This window comes from Lipophrys pholis (genome assembly GCF_963383615.2).
Source record: "Lipophrys pholis genome assembly, chromosome: 18".
Taxonomy (NCBI): Eukaryota; Metazoa; Chordata; class Actinopteri; order Blenniiformes; family Blenniidae; genus Lipophrys; species Lipophrys pholis.
The window spans coordinates 8,720,064-8,740,964 of NC_137646.1; the positions used below are offsets into that span (position 1 = coordinate 8,720,064).

At 44.4% G+C, this 20,901-nt stretch overlaps 1 protein-coding gene across 1 annotated transcript in view; it reads left to right on the forward strand.

Annotated features, from left to right (window-relative positions):
* zanl (zonadhesin, like) overlaps positions 1-19,602 on the forward strand; it is a gene marked incomplete at its 5' end in the record, with an annotated part of 90,909 nt that extends 71,307 nt beyond the window's left edge. The window contains 29 exons of the mRNA XM_080486682.1: positions 243-350; positions 1,567-1,736; positions 2,131-2,333; positions 3,186-3,330; positions 4,492-4,739; positions 4,850-5,027; positions 5,197-5,305; positions 6,100-6,194; positions 6,432-6,608; positions 6,748-6,956; positions 7,304-7,448; positions 8,189-8,286; positions 8,390-8,536; positions 8,632-8,796; positions 9,331-9,458; positions 11,245-11,516; positions 11,605-11,813; positions 13,045-13,189; positions 13,332-13,579; positions 13,659-13,788; positions 13,870-14,071; positions 14,336-14,497; positions 14,709-14,839; positions 15,215-15,414; positions 15,498-15,633; positions 16,340-16,486; positions 17,589-17,682; positions 18,196-18,239; positions 19,306-19,602. Of these exons, the coding sequence (XP_080342808.1) occupies positions 243-350; positions 1,567-1,736; positions 2,131-2,333; positions 3,186-3,330; positions 4,492-4,739; positions 4,850-5,027; positions 5,197-5,305; positions 6,100-6,194; positions 6,432-6,608; positions 6,748-6,956; positions 7,304-7,448; positions 8,189-8,286; positions 8,390-8,536; positions 8,632-8,796; positions 9,331-9,458; positions 11,245-11,516; positions 11,605-11,813; positions 13,045-13,189; positions 13,332-13,579; positions 13,659-13,788; positions 13,870-14,071; positions 14,336-14,497; positions 14,709-14,839; positions 15,215-15,414; positions 15,498-15,633; positions 16,340-16,486; positions 17,589-17,682; positions 18,196-18,239; positions 19,306-19,361 (4,501 nt within the window). The 3' untranslated portion in view covers positions 19,362-19,602. The remainder of the gene's footprint in view (positions 1-242; positions 351-1,566; positions 1,737-2,130; positions 2,334-3,185; positions 3,331-4,491; positions 4,740-4,849; positions 5,028-5,196; positions 5,306-6,099; positions 6,195-6,431; positions 6,609-6,747; positions 6,957-7,303; positions 7,449-8,188; positions 8,287-8,389; positions 8,537-8,631; positions 8,797-9,330; positions 9,459-11,244; positions 11,517-11,604; positions 11,814-13,044; positions 13,190-13,331; positions 13,580-13,658; positions 13,789-13,869; positions 14,072-14,335; positions 14,498-14,708; positions 14,840-15,214; positions 15,415-15,497; positions 15,634-16,339; positions 16,487-17,588; positions 17,683-18,195; positions 18,240-19,305) is intronic.
* Positions 19,603-20,901: the final 1,299 nt, after the last annotated feature.

Here is a 20,901-nt window from a genome sequence, read left to right on the forward strand (position 1 = left end):
TTGAGATTTACAAAATATCCAACAACTTTCTATTTGTCAGTAATTCTCAGAGAATAAAGATTGAGCGATATAAGTATTATATGTGTGGATTTTCTGGAGCTTTTACAATGCAGATTAAATAAATCACTTTGCAGTCAGAATTGATTGAGAAGAAATCTGTTGTGTTCGGTCTTCATCAGCTGTAAATCCTCCTTCAACTCCTCCTGGTTTTGATTCCTGCTGCTTTGTCTTGGTTTTATCAGGTGTACCGAAGGGTCCAAGCCTAACCCCGACTGTGACCCCAAGCTGGAGGCTGAGGTGGTGAAACCGGACAAATGTGGCAAAATTACTGCCACTACTGGACCCTTCAGGTGAGACCCGAACTCACCTGCTCCAGACACCTGACGTACATCTAAACCAGCCACAACCTTTTCTTCTGCTCTTTTTATTTTTATTTCTACTTTCTTATTGCACTTCATTTCCTCCACTGAACTCCATAATATAATACTTTGTACTTGCTGAGGCTCAGACCTTCCAAACATTGCAAAGAAAACTCAAGGAATAACGCATCCAAACCCTCCTTTAATTACTGTGTCTGCCCAAAGTCACTCTCATTATTCTTGTTAATGTTATTTTCAGCTGATTGTGATTTATACAGGATCTTAGCGTGTTATAAAAAGTCTTATGACAGAACTTCAGAGCAAATGACCTTAAAATCTTGACAGCTCCTTTGTGAACCAAAATGAAAATGTTCTCACTTCATCCGCTTTTCATAAAACCTATGAGGAACTTCTGGAGTGTAAATCAGAAACATCTTGAGTTCGTCACTCTGTTCGACATGACCACTTTAATTGTATTCTTATTTACAAATGTTTTTAGTCTGAGTGAAAAAACAAAGTCACCAAAACATTGTGTTTTCCACCGATTCACCTTGGTGGTTCAGCCGTTTTGTTAAGGTCCCAAACTTCTCCAACCCCTCAGAGAAACCTCCATTAGAGGCTCCATAACGCAGTTTCACTCAATGTTAAAGTGTGTTTCTGTGTTTTATTAAAGAAGAAGCATTTTCTGAAGGTTTGGTGAAACACAGAAATGATCCACCTGCAGCAGCATGAATTCAAGCTTATCACAGGCTGGTCGCACGCGCAAGGTGACGCCTGATTGTTTTTACGTGAGAGTTTTTACGTGAGAGTTTTTACGTGAGAGAAGTCTCGTGTAGTTTGAACTTTGAAATTGGTGGTTTCCAGATGACTTTGTTTAGCTCTGGGTCCAAAGGCCCGAGCTGATCTGAGCAGCGTCAGCACTTGTTTATCTGGAAGGTGGGTCCGTATTACACTGGACAAAGGCTATCTGACTGAGTGAGAATGCCTCAGTGGTCATTTAGTACATGTTTTACTCCTGCACACTCCCGTTGGAGAACGCCCTGTCCATGAAGCATTTCTTACAACAAACTGTTCAAATCTTGCAGAGTTTTGAAAAAGATTGGTTAACTTTGACAACAACCGGTGTTAAAAAGCGCCATGTCATGCTGTAGTTGGGAACTTTTAATGAGAAGGTTGTGACCTGGATGGTTTTCCTCTGCTCTTTCAGGGAGTGTCACAAAGTGGTGGATCCCACTCCGTTCTTCCAGAGCTGTGTGTTTGACATGTGTCAGTTCTTCGGCCAGCAGCATGTGCTGTGCGACCAGCTGCAGGCCTACACGGACGTCTGCCTGAGTGCCGGAGCCAAAGTCCACCCATGGAGGACTCCAGACTTCTGCCGTAAGTCCCCCGCACAGCAAGGTCCTCTTTACATCACTCCAAGTTACTGTGCAACCTCATATTCTGCAGGAATAACTCCATAGTGGAAAAAGAAATCTACAAAGAAATGAACATGGGTTGTTGTTAAAATGACTTTATTAGGTATCTTGAACCATCCTGAACCATCTGGTTCAAGGCTCCAGCACATAACATAGCGATGGCATCATTACTAGCATACCTACGGACAAAGATTTGTCCCAAATAATTCTTCAAATGTGTTATTCTGACTTGTGTTCTCAGAACTGAAGTCAGTTATGAATATCCTTCCCCGCATTAGCACAAGAGCTAACAGCACTCAGGTGTTGAACAGAGGAAGTTCACTGATTCACCTTTTTCCTCTTGTGTCCCCTCGCAGCCCTGAAATGTCCTCCCGATAGTTCCTACTCCCTGTGTGTGAGCTCGTGTCCGGAGACGTGTCTGGGTGTGGTGGGACCACCAGGATGTGAGGACGTGTGTGTGGAGGGATGTCAGTGTGACCCAGGCTTCATCCTCAGCGATGACAAATGTGTGGCACTGAAGGACTGCGGCTGTGTGGACCACAGTGGAAGTTATCACCCTGTGAGTGGAAACAGCCCCAAACAACACCCCACACACACCTCAGGTTCCCCCTGCCACAGCCCACTGGTGACAGGGTGGCTGTATGATACAAGAGATCAATGAAGGAACATCCAACCAACACTGTGAAAAGAGATTAAAAAAATACAGTAACTTATCGTCACATTCATTGGTGAAGAGTCCTGCAGTTTCAGGTGAATGACGTGTCAAAGATTCAAAGAGCAGATCTTAAAAAATGTCTTCTGACATCAGACATTACCTCCCTGGTTGTTCTGGTTTCCTGTATATCAAACATATACCTTTCTGTAAATGTGTGCCATTCCTCATAGCGTCTGTACCACAGCTCTGCAACTTGATGACCAAAACAGTCCTTTCTACCTTTTTCTACAACATGTCTCATCTCAAAAAGACAATAACATAGCTCAGAAGGTTTATATTCATACGTTTTACATTGTGGGCCAAAAAAAAGAATATCTTTTTATTGAAGTTGAAGTAAATGTAATATTTCCAGTTGGCGTTCTTTTTCAGAAGTACCTAGAACAGCTTTGCAATATCTAGAACTTCTCTGTAAGTCTTTGGCAGTTTCTTGTTGAACATTCAAAAAGAGACCAGAAGCTCTTTAGTGATGAGATAAAGATAATAATAAAGTGAGAGAAACTTATTGTAAAAATGAAGTTACATGTTCAGGAGCAGAGAGACCGATGAAAAGAACAAAGAAGCTCCAGAGAAAATGTATCTGTGGATGAAGCTCAGCTGTTTGTTGGTATACAGCTTCACAGAGCCTGTGCTGACATGTCAGAACTCTTTCAGCTGATGATGTGTGGTCATTTCTGATTCGTGCTGTGTGTTTGTCAGGCGGGTGACGACTGGTACCTGGAGGGTTGTGAGCAGAAGTGTGAGTGTCTCAGTGGAGGTCTGATCCAGTGCCAGAACACCACCTGTAAACCAATGACTGAGAGCTGCCAGCTGCATGACGGACAATATGATTGTCGACCTCTCGGTACGTTCAACTCAGACACCCACAGGCTGTGACCACATCCACACCAACGATCCCAGTAACAACCTCCCTGTAAAAAGGTCTGTCACTTGATCCTGGTCTGAGGGGGCCCATCCAGCAAGAACCAGAGTCATGGTTCATGTGTTTCTCAACAGAGTCCATGTCCTCACTGCTTCTGATCAGGTCTCCATAGTTGGAGTCAGATTCTCCTCACTGTGCATGTCTGCTAGGTAGCGTCATCACGTGATGCTTCACGCTGTTTAGAGAAAGAAATGGAGTCAGAACTGGACTGGAGGACTCTGAGCAAGAAGAAAGTTTCTGAGTGTTCCATTTTCTAAAGAAACACAACAAACTAACAAATCGTCTTCAGTACTTCCTGCTAAAGCTGGATGTGGGATCAGGTGACCGTGTCACAAAGCATTGTGGGATTGATATTGTTGGTGCAGATGAACCTGATCACTTTATTCCGTCTTGATGGAAATGGGACAGTGGGAGCTCTCGGTCAGAAACTGTTCAGTCAGATTAAAATTAAGTGACATGCAAACATAGTTCTTCACAGACTCGGGTTCAAAATGTTGTTGGTTTGAGTAACTTATGCCTTTTCTAAAATGATCATTTGTCAACTGTTATATGACCAAAGTTCTCAGCTCCTCTGTTCCTCCTAAAACTGGACATGACTACATCTTCTGTGTTTTACTTTCCCCGACTTTCCCCCTCAGCAAATCTTGGGCCATAATATAGAATAAAGCTGTGTGAGAGGTTAAATAGCAGGAGGATAAGAAACCTCCGCCTCTAAAACATATGAGACATTTTCACAGCCAAAGCACAACTCCAACCCCAACATGTAGGGTTCTTTTATTCAATGTACTTTCCACTTTATGGACACCATCTCTCATGTCTTACACACAAACTAAATAACAAATGTATTAAACTACTTAGAGCTAACCACTGCATCACTGTATTTTGAGAACTTTACCCATGAAAACAAAATGATCAGGAGCTGTTCCGCCGAGACACTCCAGAAGTACTTTCTTTTATTGGTATCTATTGCACAGCGTGAAATGTCTAAAATAAAGCAGCTTGAATTGTGCTTGAAGCCACTTGTTGTTCTTTATGTGAGAAACTTCAGGCACAGTTCAGCTGATTTCTCATTTCTTTGGACAGGAAGTGGAATATGCTCAGCAAGCGGTGATCCTCACTACAACACCTTTGATAAACACACTCACCACTACATGGGTGCCTGCTCCTACACGCTCACCAAACCCTGCAACGTCTCCTCGGACATGCCCTACTTCACCGTGGACACTCAGAACGAGCACCGAGGAAGCAATAGGAAGGTTTCCTACGTCCGAGCTGTGGTGGTCAACGTGAACGGCATCGAGTTCATTCTGGGTAAAGGGCGTAAAGTTCAGGTGTGTATAACCTGACAGAGAGGATCTACCGCTGTGCATCTGAAGCTCTGCATTATTCCTGCTGTTTGGGGAGAAACAGCTTCAATGTAATCAACTGTGCTGTTCTCCAGGTCAATGGTACAGCAGTCGTACCACCGGTCACCTCCATCAGTGGAGTTAAGATCTACTTTAGTGGAAAGTTTGTCGTCCTTGAGACAACCTTCGGCCTGAGGGTGAGATTTGATGGGAACCACCACGCTGACGTCTCTGTGCCAACGTCCTACAGTGGCCTTCTCTGTGGCCTGTGTGGTAAGAATGAGCGGCTCCACAATGAGATCTTCATTTCATCATGACTTATTGACCACATGAAGTGATTCCTTCTGCTTCCACTCAAGCTCCAAGAGAATCAGAAAACGTCTCCACAGGCTTCCCTGAATGTCGTTTTCCTGACTGATCTCAGTGTTTGCTGCTCCTACAGGAAACTTTAATGGAAACTCCAAAGACGACAACCTGAAACCAGATAATACACCTGCTGCTAACACCAACGAGCTTGGAGAGAGCTGGCAGGTTCCTGACCCCCGGCCAGAGTGAGTCTCTCATTGCTCACCTGCTCATCTACACCACCCTATGATCTGTACCGTGGATCAGATATCAAACTCATTTCAACTCACAAACTCATTTCAGCTTCAGTATAATAACCTACAAAAAGTGACAAGTCAAAAGCTTTTCTTTCATTTTATAAAGAAAGTGCATGAAACAAATATTTCTGGGTTGTACTTTTTCGATCAACCATCGTCCATCCATCTTCTATACCGCCGCATAAACCTGTGCAGGGTCACAGGGTCCAGGAGCCAATCCCAGCTTACTATGGGTGAGGGCAGGATACACCCGAGACAGGTCTCCAGTCCATCACAGCGCAACACACACACACACACACACACACACACACACACACACACACACACACACACACACACACACACACACACACACACACACACACACACACACACACACACACACACACACACACACACACACATAACAGAAACTTAGGAGTTCACTGTGTTGCTCAAGGACCCTTCGACATTTGTGAAACTTATAGAGCATGTCCAGCCCTGCGGTGTTAGCATTAGCATTAGCATTAGTGAAAAGTTGTGTCTCTGCTCTGGAGGAGGCTTTTCATAAATTTCCTGCTAAATCTACTCAGTCGACTTCTGATCACGGTACACAGGATCTATGTGTGATGGTCATGAAACTACAAGCAGACGTGATGCTGCAGTCTGACGTGTGACTGACACTCATCATTGAGGAGAAAATATTTAACAATCGTAGAAAATGACTTTTATCAGCTTTGAATAACACACCACTTTCTCTCCAGTTGTTCTCACGGAGGAGGAGAGGAAGACTGTGACGACAAAGTGGAGGAAGAAGCCCAGAAACCCACCAGCTGTGGAATGATCACTGATCCTAATGGTATGAAACACACACACACAGGCACACACACACACACACACACACACACACACACACACACACACACACACACACACACACACACACACACACACACACACACACACACATAACAGAAACTTGGGAGTTCACGGTGTTGCTCAAGGACCCTTCAACATAAATCGAAATGAAATCCAACCACCGACTATCAATTAATCACACCTTTTCATGTCGTTCACCTCTTCTCTTCGTCCTCAGGCATCTTTAAGCCCTGCCATGCCGTAGTACCTCCAGAGCCTTACTTTGGAAACTGTGTGTACGACATGTGTGCCACTGGAGGTGAGACGGTGGCACTGTGCCAGGCCGTCCAGACCTACGCTGACTTGTGCGCCGCTGCAGGAGTCAACATCGCATGGAGAAACAACACCTTCTGTCGTAAGTCTGACTGTGTGTTGGTCAGCTCATCACTGTGCAAGCTTACCAACGACGCAAGATCATTTGAGTTTAGTGACATGATTTAGTTTTTGAGGAGACTGAAGTCAGCAGTTGAGCCAAACCTCTCCCCTCCTCCCAGCTGTGAAGTGCCCCTCAGGCAGTCATTACCGCCCCTGTGGACCGGCCTGTTCCCAGCCCAGCTGTCAGAACCCTGCAGGACCCGGCGGTCCCTGTAACCAGCCCTGTGTGGAGGGATGCTTCTGCAACGAGGGCCTCGTCCACAGCGGAGACAAATGTGTCCCTCTGGACCAGTGTGGATGTACTGATGAAGACGGGAACTACCGGCCGGTAAGTGTGCTTCACTGGCAGTCACAAACCTGATGCTGAAAGTATCTTCTATTTTTGCACAGTATAAAACACAACAAAACAAATACAGAGAGGTGAAAAGCCCTAATAATTCATTTAAGCATGGACTGTAAAACTGATGAGGATAAATCAGACTATAATAAAGAGTTTGACGACATTTTGTGGTAACGAGATGACAAACCATTATTATAACAATGAGATTTGTTGATTTAATTTTTACAAGTTCAGCCAGATTGTGTTGAATGACTTAAATTAAATTAAATGCTGAATGAGAGATCATGAGGCTCATCAGTAAACATCAGTGACCTGCTTCTTTTGTGCATGTACAGGTTGGAGACACTTGGTTCACAGAGTCGGACTGCTCTGAACGCTGTAAATGTGACGGCCATCGCAACATCACCTGCGAGCCGTGGCAGTGCAGCCCCGCACAGGAGTGCAAAGTGGTGGAGGGAGTTCTGGACTGTCACTCAACAGGTGAGGAAGGAGGGTCCACACCTCAGTCACGTCATAAAACTAAAGACAAACTATTAAAAAGCCACAAAGACAAAAAGTGTTCTTTTCCTTCTGAGCTATGAACATGACTGTGGGTGTTCATCTGCCTCCTCAACATCTCATCCTCTGAAATGATCATCTGAGCATGTTTGAAGCATTTAGATTATTTTATATGTTGGCATTACTGCTCACCACTGAGAGGAAGAGGATTAGCTGGGAGGAAGAGGAGGACTTAAAAAAATGGTTTAACAACTGTATTGATCCCCTTGAGGCAAGTTTGACCTATCAGTAGCAGCTACACAGTGTATCCCTCAGAGGAGAGCTAGTGGGGGCTGAGGGTCCTGCTCAGGATTCACAACAGAGAACATGCAAACTTCACAGAGAAAGGTCCCAGCTAGATTTGAACCAGGGCCTTCTCACTGTGAGACAAGGGCACCAACCGCTGCCCCACTATGCAGCCTGTTGATGAAGAGGAGGAGGAAGAGGAGTTATACTAACCAGCTGGAAACAGCAGATAAATAACTTGTAACTTTGATGAAAAAATCTCTGAATCTTAAATACAAATATTGAGAAACCTGCTGGTATCAGTATTGATATTTGAACCTGCAGAACATTCAGGTGTGAACTCACCTGTGACTGTACTTCAGTGAGTTATGAGTGGACTGGTTTGTTACTTTAAGCTCTGCACATGACAAACAGATTTTTCTCATTTCCCCTCTCAGGTAAAGGAGTGTGCCATGTCGCTGGAGACCCTCACTACTACACGTTCGATGGGCTGATGCACACCTTCATGGGTACCTGCACCTACACTCTGGTCCAGGTTTGTGAAGAGTTTCACTACATCTTAAACATGCATCTTTCACTTTTGTTCCTCGGCCTGCTGTCCATCTAAAAGTGAAAAATGTGTTGTCTGATTCTTTCAGATGTGCAACAGCACAAATGTAACTCCCTTCAAAGTAGTAGCCAAGAATGAGGAGCGTGGTCAGCCGCAGGCCTCATACGTGCGCTCAGTCACCGTCTACCTGCCTCATGACACTGTGGTGGAGCTGCAGAAGGGCCGCAGAGTTCTGGTGTGTATCAGAATTCAGGCCAGGAAACTGAATTATAAAGTAATAAATATACAACACAATCACATGATGACACGTTGTTTCTTTCTTTGTTGTAGCTGAACGGACGAAGAGTGCGAACTCCTCTCACCATCACATCAGTTGGAGCTAAAGTCATAAACAGCGGCGTCTACAGCCTGCTGGACACTGAGTTTGGTCTGCAGGTGAAGTTTGACGGTGTCCATCACTTGGAAATTACTATTCCTGGAGAATACTTCGACAAGGTAAAAACACAGAACACTATTTCTTGGTTATACACTATAAGGTTTCCTACTGTAAAAGCTGTTTGTGGTCTACTTTTTCACTGAGGAATGGTTAGATGAAGACGTACTGATAAACCTTTTGTTCACAGGTTTGATGTAGTGTATGAAGCAATCAAGTCACAGAGAACAGAGATCCTCCTTTACAAGGATTTATAGGGAGATCCAAAGTCTTTCTAGCTGTGTCCCTCAGAAAAAGAGCTTTATTATGAGCCATCTGAACAGGATCTGTCTCACTACAGGCAGCCTTTTTCAAACCTACAGCCTTTTTCAAGCATTCAGCAGCTTCTTCACCATTCTTCCAAACATTCTTCAGATTTCACACAACCCTCATCTCAGGTTCTTTGTGAAACAGCATATTGATCTGTATGGATCTGTTTTAAAATCGCTCCAGTGAGCAGACCGTGACTCTATACTATCTGAATGGACTTCTTTCTTAACTTTGTTGGATATTAAACACTGCATATTCCAAACTAAAGGACCGTTTCTACTCTTTAGGTTTGTGGCATGTGCGGAAACTACAATCACAACTCCTCTGATGACAACCTGATGCCCAACAAAAAGCCGGCCAAGGATGCAATTGAACTGGGAAACAGCTGGAAGTCTGAAGGAGACAGTGATCCTGGGTCAGTGCTTCTGCTGCCGCTCCATCTGACAAATATGACTTCTTAAGAAGTACAAAAACAATTCCTAGAAGGTCTGCACAGAGCGTGAAACCTAAATTCAATACTCAGTACCACAAACAATCCATTTATTGTGAAAGTAAGACATTTTATGATATCAAGGTAAATGTGTTGATTTGATGGCAGCTGTCAAAAATGGGCCAAAAAAAGCTAGCCAACACAAATATTTCTGAATATTCATTTTATTTTTTATAGAAAATTGCCAACATATAAAATAAGTAAGAAAAATCCCTTTGACTTTTAGTAACCGACCAACTAAATTATATAATATGTATGTACTTTTAGGATCAGTTTTGAATTTCATGGCTAAATTAACACTGGTAGAAATCAGGAGTTACATCTTTTTGTCCAATGTATGTGAATACTGTATATGGAAAACAAACTTTACCAACATTATGACGCTTGAGCAAACTATGGGCCCGATCTCCCAAAGCTCTTGCAAAAATGATAATGCATGCAGACTTGTGGGGAATCTCATGACAGGATGCACTGAGAGCACACACAATCAATGAAGAATGTTTGTCTTCATGATCAACAAATATCGATCACATATTTGTGATATTGGGATGAGTTTATGCCACTAGATTAAAGTCCCATAAGCGAAGTGATATTTAGGACTGAGGAGGTGTAAACCAGCTGATGCTGCTGCTGTTGTGTTGAGAAGCATTTTATCAGCTTGACTTTCAATTGGGGACTTGATTTCTGTGTTGTTCACCATTTCAAGTGTTATATCTCTTCAGTTGTTCTTGTTTTTATAACAGATCCCCTCCTGAATTGTGCTTTTTTTTGTCACGATATACTGTATCTGCCAACTTCCTTCACCAACATGTCAGAATAGTTAAGCCAGTTTTATTTTAATGGCACTTTTAAAAACAACCAAAGTGATTTACAGTTCAAATGGAAAAACAAGACATAATCTGTGATGAAATATACAGAGTAAATTAAACAATGCCACATATCAAAGTGTCAGCGCTCAACTAGAATTAAAAGCGAGATAGTACATATGTGTGTGGAGTAGGCATTTGAAGGTATCAAGGAGCCAAGTGGTTCTAATTTGAACTGGTAAGCAGTTCCTCATTTGGGGTGTAGCCACAGAAAAGGCATAGAAACCTCTATTTCTGAGTCTGGATCTGGGGACTTTAAGGACCATTGGATTAGCCAACCTCAGTGAAAACTCTGGAGTATGTACATGTAAAAGCTCAGATAGAGAAGAAAGTGCCAACCCATTTGTACCAGCTGGAGATGACGAAGAGATCTTGTGATCAATACCCATACAGAGGGTAGCAGTGGTCTCGCCCAGATGTGATAAAGGCATGTATGCCTCTCTCAAAGTTGTTGTTGGTGAGATAGGACTTTACTTTGGCCCACAGCCTCAATTGAAAGAAGCCAGGTGTGACAACAGAACTATGTATGTCAAATTGAAACACACTGTCCAAAATACCCCTAGATTTTTTGGCAGGGGTCAACTATAGATTTCCAAAGGGGCAAGAGCACTGGTGCAGTCAACTAATTGATCTGGATTGTTAAATGGTTCATTTAAGTTTGTGCCTGTGGAGGGTCAGAGCTCCATCCAATCACCACATGGAGAACTCCAGCAAATGAAAAGGGACACAACAGCAACAGATTGTTCTTAAAAGGCCTTATGATTTAGCCTGCTTGATCCAGGATCTTAGCACATCTGGCTGAAAGACACAGCTCTGTGAAGCCTGACTGAGATTGTCCTCTGCAGCTGTCAGCCTGACACTCGTCCAGACATCCACCCCAACTGCACCGCTGAGGAGGAGAAGCTGTTGGAGGCTCAGTGTGCTGAGGTGATTCTCTCCGACCGCTTCAAGCCCTGCCACGCGCTGGTGTCCCCCGACGCTTTTCTGGGTAACTGCATCTATGACATGTGCCAGTATGACGGCATGCAGGCGACCCTGTGTGACAACGTGGAAGCGTACGCTCAGGCCTGCCAGAGCGCTGGGGTCACCATCAGCTGGAGAAACAGCAGCTTCTGCCGTGAGTTACACCGTCACTGATGAGGAGCCCACACACAAACAATCTCCTCTTCTTTATCTTCATAACCACGTTCTTCCTCTCCCTGCAGCCATACCATGTCCTGTTAACAGCCACTACTCGGACTGCACTCCCCCCTGCCCCCCCACCTGCTCTGACCTCTTCCCCATCTTCTGCCACCTCCCTCCCACGGCCTGTGTGGAGGGCTGCCAGTGTGACGCCGGCTTCGTCCTCAGTGACAAGACTTGTGTTCCTCTGGGTCAGTGTGGCTGTCTGAGCCCAGACGGAGAATACCATGATGTGAGTGATGCACTTCACCAATACAAGATGTGATGTCCTAGAGGACTCAGATTCTGAAGACAGGTTGTAATGGGTCAAATCTCCATGTTGAAGGAAACAATTACGAAGAAAATTTCGATCAAATTCTATCTGGATCAATAATCAGGCTCTTCCTCAATCACGTAATGATTTCAACATATCAGTGCAAATCTTAGAACAGCCTCAAAGTGATATATTAATACAGATCAAGCCAAAGCTACATGGCTATCTGGATAACTTCAGCAGGTTTCTCTCCAACACTGCAGGTTGTTTTTAAGATAAACACAATTAAAACCCTACATACCTGAATTACATGCTGAGTTTGAGGTTAATATTAAAGGAATAAAACAGTTGCTTCCCTATAAACCCTACAAAATATACATTCTCGTGTATATTTGCAAAGCCAGCTACGTATACAAATATGATTCAATCAGAAGTACACTCTATAAGAGATTTTCATGGTACATCTCACTGTTCATGGAAGCAAAACTCTTATGTCACCCTCATTCGGCAGGTTGGTTTAAATAGTGTGAGAGGAAAAAGACATCAAAATCAGTACAAGAGGGAACAAGATGATCACTGCAGTCATCAATAGGTGGCTCTGCACTCCTCCACCACACAGATCCTCAGTGAGGACAAAAGCATCAATAAGTGAAGATCAACCGAACAAACATCTTAGTTTTGAAAAGCCCAGCATGTGCAAGACAAAGATGGAAACACATGAGAGATTAAATGATAGACTTTTCCCCAAATAATCACTGGGTTTGTAATGTAAAACGAATATGATGTGAAGCATGAATATTTGTGGTTGTAAAAACCAAATGAGGTCTGAAAGTCAGAAAGGTTCAACATCTGTCAATCCATTCCTAATCTCTAAAATCACTGAAGGTAATTAGCTGACGGTGCTGTGACCACAACTGAGAAGCCCCTGACCACAGACACATCATACACTGTAAATTCAGAACCACCACAGTACATTCAGAACCATCGCTGTATATAGAAACCTTCACAGGACAGATGAGGAAAGGTCAGGACTCAATTCAATTAGATTTTCAATCACTCATTTTAAGGCACTTTTCCAGAGAAAAACCAACAATTCCACATGAACAAGCAGAGGAGACGGAGGAAAGAAAAAACTTTTGACAGGAAGAAACCTTTGCAGAACCATATCTCTAGATATAACTGGTGTGTGTATGTGCGTGTGTGTGTGTAGGTCGGAGACTCCTGGCTGACAGATAAATGTACTGAGTCATGTGACTGTAACCTCGGAGGTACAATCACATGCACAGATCACAGCTGTAACCCGAACTCCGTTTGTGAGCTGGACAAGAATGGAGACCTGTACTGCAAACCTACTGGTGAGTTCACCATCTGTCATCTGCATCTGTCATCAGGTCTGACAGCGACAGAACGTCAGTCTGAAAATCAATTTCAAACACTTCTGAAGAGTTTGTCTCTGTATTCTGAGGAGAGGTCGTTTTGTCGTTTCTTCCTTGGCAGGGTTTGATAGGTGCACCATCTCTGGGGATCCTCACCACCGAACCTTTGATGGCTTCACCCACCACTTCCAGGGTCCCTACACCTACGTCCTGACTCAGGGTCACAACCTGCAGAGCTCACAGGAACAGCTGATGGTGAGAGGAAAGAACATCCGGCGTGGAGGCAACAGGAGGGTGTCTTTCCTGGATCAGATGTACATCGATGTTTATGGAGTCAACGTTCGCTTCCTGCAGAAGAAGATTGTCCTGGTGGGTCTCTCATCGATGAAGAAGAGTTGGTTTGTTATTGTGAAGACACTAAATTGAAATCATTGTGTATGACTCATAGGTGAACGGGGAGCGTGTGGCTCCTCCTCTTAGTCCTGTCGACGGTTTGACCATCACAATGAACTCCAGGCAGGTCCAGCTCACCACTGCATTTGGACTCACTGTTCGCTTTGACGGGAACAGTCGCGGAGGTAAAAGACGAAGACGATCATGTACTCACTGACTCAACCTGTCAGGCTGGCTCATTGATGACTGTTTTCCTTCCTCATCAGAAATCACACTGCCCAAGACCTACAAAAACTCTGTCAGAGGACTATGTGGCAACTATGACGACATCACCAGGAATGAGTACATGAAACCCGACGGGACCGTGGTCCAAAATCTGAACTCATTCGGGGAAAGCTGGAGAGTCTCAGACAGGCAGGCGGCATCTCTGAAGACCTCTGAGTTTCCCATCACAGTCCACATTCACAGGTAGGAATACACTCTTTTAAACATGAATCCAACCATCAAAACTCCTCCAGAGCAGGTTGTTAAAGGTTTGTATTCCTTTTTTTTTGGGGGGGGGGGGGGGTAAACTTCAGTTCTATAAAGATTGCCCTGTAAAGTGAAAACCAGACATGGACTTTGACTCGGACATGGCAGCCTCACATTGTACTGATATAAATACGTGTGCTGTGATTGATAGAACTTGAGGTCAGTCACAGCGTCCTCACTGAGTGTTTCTCTGCATCTCAGACGAGAGGTGGAGACGGATCCAGATTCAGGATTTCTGACCCCAGAATGCTCTCAAGCCCAGCTCGACAACTACAACAGTATGAGTCAGTGTGGAGTGATGTCCAACGCCGCCGGGCCATTCAGTGCCTGCCATGCCCTCCTGCCTCCGAAGGCCTTCCAGGAGTGAGTACAGCATTTTCCACACCAGAGATTTACACCGTTAACACTCCAACGCCATGTGTGGGGTGAAGGCAGGAGGCAGGCTTTGCTAATGCTCAGCATGTGTGTGTGTGTGTGTGTGTGTGTGTGTGTGTGTGTGTGTGTGTGTGTGTGTGTGTGTGTGTGTGTGTGTGTGTGTGTGTGTGTGTGTGTGTGTGTGTGTGTGTGTGTGCAGTGACTGTGTGTATGACCTGTGTGCTGAGCAAGGCAGTAAAGAGCTGCGCTGTGCCAGCCTGGAATCGTACGCGGCAGCTTGTCAGCAGGCTGGAGTGAAAGTGGACACCTGGAGGCAGCAGCTTGGCTGTGGTAAGATGCTCCAACACGTGCACACACCCGTTTATCTGTCATAGTGGTTGTGACCATTTTAAATTTGTGTTTTGTATAAAATGTGTGATACATTAATGTTTCAACACTCAATCTGCTAGTAAGGTTATGAAGGAATTCTGAAAGCTCTCCGGCGCCCCCAGTGGGTGGCCCGCCACACATTTTGAGAACCACTGCTCTGGAGTTGGTTGTTTTTATAACAGTTGTTTTGGCTTGTGTGTGTGTGATTTTTTACACCATTATTATCATCATCATATTAAGTCATTAGACTGTTTAAGAGTGAATGAATTACCATTAATTATTATTGATGATGTTCTCGAGTGCCCGAGCTCTTCTGAACTGTGTCCTCCCTTCTAGTCCTCACCTGTGATGCAAACAGCACCTATTCCCCCTGCATGACATCTTGCCCCGCCTCCTGTGCCGACCTGGCGGCCCCCTCAGAGTGTGACGCCCCCTGCATCGAAGGCTGCCAGTGCGCCGCTGGCTTCGTAATGAGCGAGGGCCTGTGCGTTCCGTACACACAGTGCGGCTGCACCTTCCTCGACAGATACTACCCTGTAAGTGTTCCTGGATCACCAGGCCACTGGTCACGGCGTCCGCCCGCCTCCTGCTCACTCTCTCTTCTGCCTCCATCTCGCAGCTCAAGGCCACGTTTGTGACGCAGGACTGTTCTCAGTCCTGTGAATGCACCACCACCGGGGCCGTGTGCACACCCAAGATCTGCCAGGAGGGCGACGTGTGCACCATCTACGACTTGAGACGGGACTGCTACAGAGGTGTGTGTGTGTGCATGTGTGTGTGTTTGACCCACAAGAAAACTCACTATGAGTATCGCTGTGCTGTCACAATATCACAACATCAGATCGGACTTTCTCCGGCTATCAAGGCTCGCTATCAATACAGGTGAAATGTTTCTGTTTTGAAAACCGGCACTCACTTTCAAACCCAAAAAATACACTACCATTGAAAAGTTTAGACACACAAGTCTCTTTCAAAGCTTTTTCATTTTCTGACTATTTACATTGGAGATTCTCAGTGAAGTCATCAAGGAATGAATGAACATATATGGAATTATGTAGTAAACCAAAAACTCTGAAATAAGTCAAAACACTGCGATCCATCTCATCCCCAATCATCTGGATTGGGTTTAGGTCAGGTGACTGTGGAGGTCAGGTCACCTGGCACAGCACTCCATCTCCTTCTCCACCTCCAGGCTGTGTCACTGCCCTCACACAGCCTGGAGGTGTGTGTGGGGTCGTTATCCTGTGGAGAAATAAATGGAGGTCCAACTAAACACAAAGCAGATGGGATGGCATGTCGCTGCAGGATGCTGTGGGAGCCATGCTGGTTTAGTGTACCTTCAATTTGGAACAAATCCTTCACAGTGTCACCAGCAAAGCTGTGTCCAAACATTTGACTGGTAGTGCATGTCTGATCGTGAAAATGTGAAAATACTTCATGTGCTGCTGTTGGCTGTTGCAGCGGGCCCCTGCCTGAGTTACCCCTGCCTGAATGGAGGACAGTGTGAGCAGAGCAGCAGCAGCAGCTACACCTGCATCTGCCCCGACGGCTTCCAGGGCAACAACTGTGAGGTGGAGATAACAGGAGGGGAAGACGATGGAGGACTGGGTGAGTCTGCTCCCTTTCATCTCCATCCATCCATCCATCCATCCATCCATCCATCCATCCATCCATCCATCCATCCATCCATCCATCCATCCATCCATCCATCAAAACTGCATTGTGTTACAATTATGAAGTAGAACTTGAATTGAGATCTGTGGAGGTTCTTACAGTTGTTCTTTATTAACTGTCTCATCCATTTTAGTCATTAGCTGCGTTTACATGCTCACTTTTTGTCAATCAGATTCAATTCTTTATGATTAAAGTATCAGTTTACATGAAGACTGAATAAAATAATCTGAATATTGTACCAGTTTATATGAAGCAACATGTTACCCGATAAATTTCAGTGGATCAATCCCATAATGCTTTGCACCGTGGCGTTTGCAGTCTGTGACACGCGCATAGAATCCCACAACCGACTTTACTCAGAAGTCCACCAATATCAAAACTGGAATTAAGCAGAGTTATCACACTTGTGGTGCTTCTTTTTCATTATTCTTGAACCTGTAACATAAAAGTTTCCTTCTCGTGGTCAAAGTAGAATGAAGAAGAGACGCTTTAGTGTGCGATGTGGCTCGTATGCTGCTGCTTCATGTCCCACCTCACACTGCGTACGCACTCACATCATGACGTGAGGTGAACTGATGTCACTCAAAGCTCCGACTGGAGCAAATAACCCCATGAACCGTGATCGGCCCCGGACCACACCACCTCCTCCAGTCCATCAGAATTTCTACCGGATTTTGCAAATATGATCAGATTAAAGTGTTTATATGGTGCAAAATTAATCAGGTTTAATTTGGTCCATGTAACCACACCCTTTTATCTTTTTGGGTGATTTTAGCTGAGCTCTTTCAGCAGGTTTTCCCACTATATTTTATTGTTAGATCGTTTCTCTCCACATATCAAACATGCAGCATCATTGGCAGTGAAACAGAGGAGCTGTAGGGTCTCATGTGGTTCCACGTCTGTTAGACCCTCTTCATCTCAGTCAAAGTCACACAACAGAGCATTTTTGTTTTGATTGTACACAAACACCAAATAGCAGCTTGTGCTATTGACATGATGAAATCTGAGTCTGACGAAGAGTGAAACTGTTTTACAGAAACCAAGTGGATCATCCTGATTGCTGTTTTAGTCCCAGTAACTGTCATCCTCATCATCGTCATCACTGTGTGTGTTTGCAAACGCAAAACCAAGTAAGTAGTGCGTGTGCATTGTGTGTGTGTGTGTGTGTGTGTGTGTGTGTGTGTGTGTGTGTGTGTGTGTGTGTGTGTGTGTGTGTGTGTGTGTGTGTGTGTGTGTGTGTGTGTGTGTGTGTGTGTGTGTGTGTGTGTTTGTGTTTTCCCCACACAGACATCCTGAGGGGTTTACAATAGGAGGCTTCAAGTCATTTTGGGGCAGATTGAGTGACTTTGATGGTTTTGGTTTATTGCACCTTGTTCTAACAGAACTGGTGTGAGCAGTAAGAGAGGGAGGAAGGTTTTCCTCCAGGCCACAGGGTGATGTAATTCAGTAGCAGCAGACACATAACAGCTGGTGAGACAAAGTGGTCATTTCTTTTGGGAACATTTCTGGGAAAAGTCAGTACTGGCACTGGGAGAGAACGGCGGTAGTTTGACTTCAGTCTGTGTTCATGTGCCTCGCCTGTGCTTCGGCCAACTGCTACAGACTGCTCAGCCTCCTCATCCTCCTCTCTTTCCTCTCCTCAGGAAACAGAAGCAGAAGCTCCAACAACACAGCATGAAATCCACAGGTAAGAATTCCTTCTCACTGAGGACGTTTTCACCTGCGAGATAGAACGCCACTGAACTAGATCCCAACAGAGCACATGATGAGTCCAACTTTAACAATTTGAGAAGAAATTATTAGAATGAAGAGAAGAAATAATTATTGACTTTGAAAGTCATTTTTGTCATATTTCTTATAATCATAAAGCCCCCACAGTGTTTCGACACTTAACTTTAGTAAATCATCTTAGTGCACACACTGCATGGCGTTGTCATTTTATTGGTGCTCGTCAAACGTTGGATTGAATCATGCCGCTCAGAGCCGTGTCATCCCCATAAAACATGTTTTACAGGATACTGCCACCATGGGGTGGTTAAGATGCATCAACAGAACTTTGTTGAAGACGTCCAGTCACATTTTTAGCACATGTAGAGTTATATTCTTACTTCAGAACTTATAAGTTTAAAGTTGTTTTTTTTTTTTTTTCTTTTTCTTGTTTTTTTTTGCCCTTGTCCTGTTCGGCAGCTTGGGCCAACAATATGATGTGATTGAGAGCCTTCGGAGTCAGAACAGATTTTGGTCTTGCAACAGGGAGAGACCTGGAGTCTCCTCCTGTTGCCTTCTCCGTCAGAAGATGGCATGGCTGCCGTACACGACCGGGGGGGAACGCTCAAAGAGAGAGAGAAGAGAAAATTTTTGTCATTTAACTTTAAACTTAAGTTCACGTGCTGAGAAATACAATGTAATTTGGACTTGTGTTTCAGACTTACTTCAAACAGTCAAAAAGTAGTTCAAGAAATACTTTTTAACAGAACCGAAGCATTGCAATCTCCATTTTCTCCATTTATCTGATGGATGTGAGTGTGTGGTGAACGATGCAGGACTGCACACACCAGTACAAGTTTGGCTGTTTTATTTCACAGTCGTACATTTAGAACACATTAATATTACTTAAAGCATTTAAAGAAGTACAACTGTACCAAAGGACTGTCCCCCCCAGTGAACACACACAGTTTCTTTATTGATGAATCTGTCTAAATGTGCCTGCGATGCAGTTTTTGAAAGATTCCTAAATGTGTGTTCTCTTGTAGATGTTCCTTATTCCAACATGGACGAAGAGAAAAGAGAAAAAGTGACACGCATGTGAGGACGACGCTCTCCTGAAGCCTCCTGTCCCACCACCCAAATAAAACTGGATTAAATGAAAGAAATACTTTGTTGTGCTGAAGAAGTGAATATTTTAGATATTGTTTAAGTACTTGTGTGTTGCCTTTTTAACTTATACTTTTAAAAATGTCTTTAAATCAAATGTGACCTTTAATTATCATAATGCCATTCTTTTTGTGCTTCCAGTGTGTTTTCAGAATGAAACGCATGCAAAGAAACTGAAAATGTGTTTGTCTTTGTTTTAACATGCACACACACACACACACACGCACGCACGCACACACACGCACACACACACACACACGCACACACACACACACACACAGGATGAGGAGAGGAGGCACAGACTAGAGGCTGTAACAGGCACTTTTATATATTATCTTCCATCATTTCCATCGCACTCTGATGTGGACAAAACCTCGACCTGCACCACCTTCCAAAGTGCGTGGTTGTGCGAGGACCCGTTCAACGCTGCTTACAGCTTTAATGGCATGATGCTTTGTCAAGTGAAAGCTAAATGAGGTTTTACTCGGAGTTTCGCAGCAGAACTATTTATACCTCCCTACTTCAACGCATCATGACATTCAGGTGTATTAAAAGAAGGGAGACATAGAAAATATGCAGGGCTGCAGCTCTCCAGGACCTGAGATTGACACCCCTGTCCTAGAGGGTAAGTCGGAGAGAGCAGAAATTTGGCCAGTATAGACAACTGGCCTACCTGATGGGAACACATCAAAAATGTTCCTGAAAACTCAAAGGACGTGGCCATGATGCTCCAATGAATATCTGATGGCTCGCCATGAAACAGGAAGTGATGTGTAAAGGCCCCTTCATCCTCCATAAGAACAAGACGAAAGTTAGGCAGTGCGGGATCCTGCCGAACAAAATTACGTCATTTGTTGAAATTTGTTTGGGCTGTGCCAACCGCCCTGACCGAACTGTGTAGGAGCCACACTGCCGAAACTTCTGCACTGCCGTGTGCTGCGCATGCGTGTTCCAGTTCGCTCATGACTATCAGTCATATTTTAATCATATTTAGCTTTAATATCGCTACTGTACGAACGCCGCAGCTCATTAAAATATCGGAGTGCAGGCTTACGTGATGCACCTGAACGCATCACGAACAGCTGTCAGCTCCTGCAGTTAAAACTGGACCAACAAGGCGACTCGGACAAAAACTCTCTTTTATTACTGAAACAGTTCAGAGAAATGTGTTTCTGAAAGCACTGGAGGCGAGAAATAAACTGCAGTTGAAAAATTTAAACGCCGCTTCACAGACGCGTGACTGCTGTGAGGGGGCGTGGCCTGCTGCGAGGGGGCGTGGTCTGTGAGCAGCTTCTTATTGGGGTATGAACAGTCCTGCAGAAAAAGCTTTTCTGTCTGCAGCTGGCTGATGTTACTGCCGAATTTTCTTCTTGTTCTTATGGGTTTATAAAGGGAGTATGCAGGGGCCTTTACTCTGCTCTACATGCTGCAGTCGGCCTGAAACTGCCCTGAACACATCCATGTGCTAATGTTCA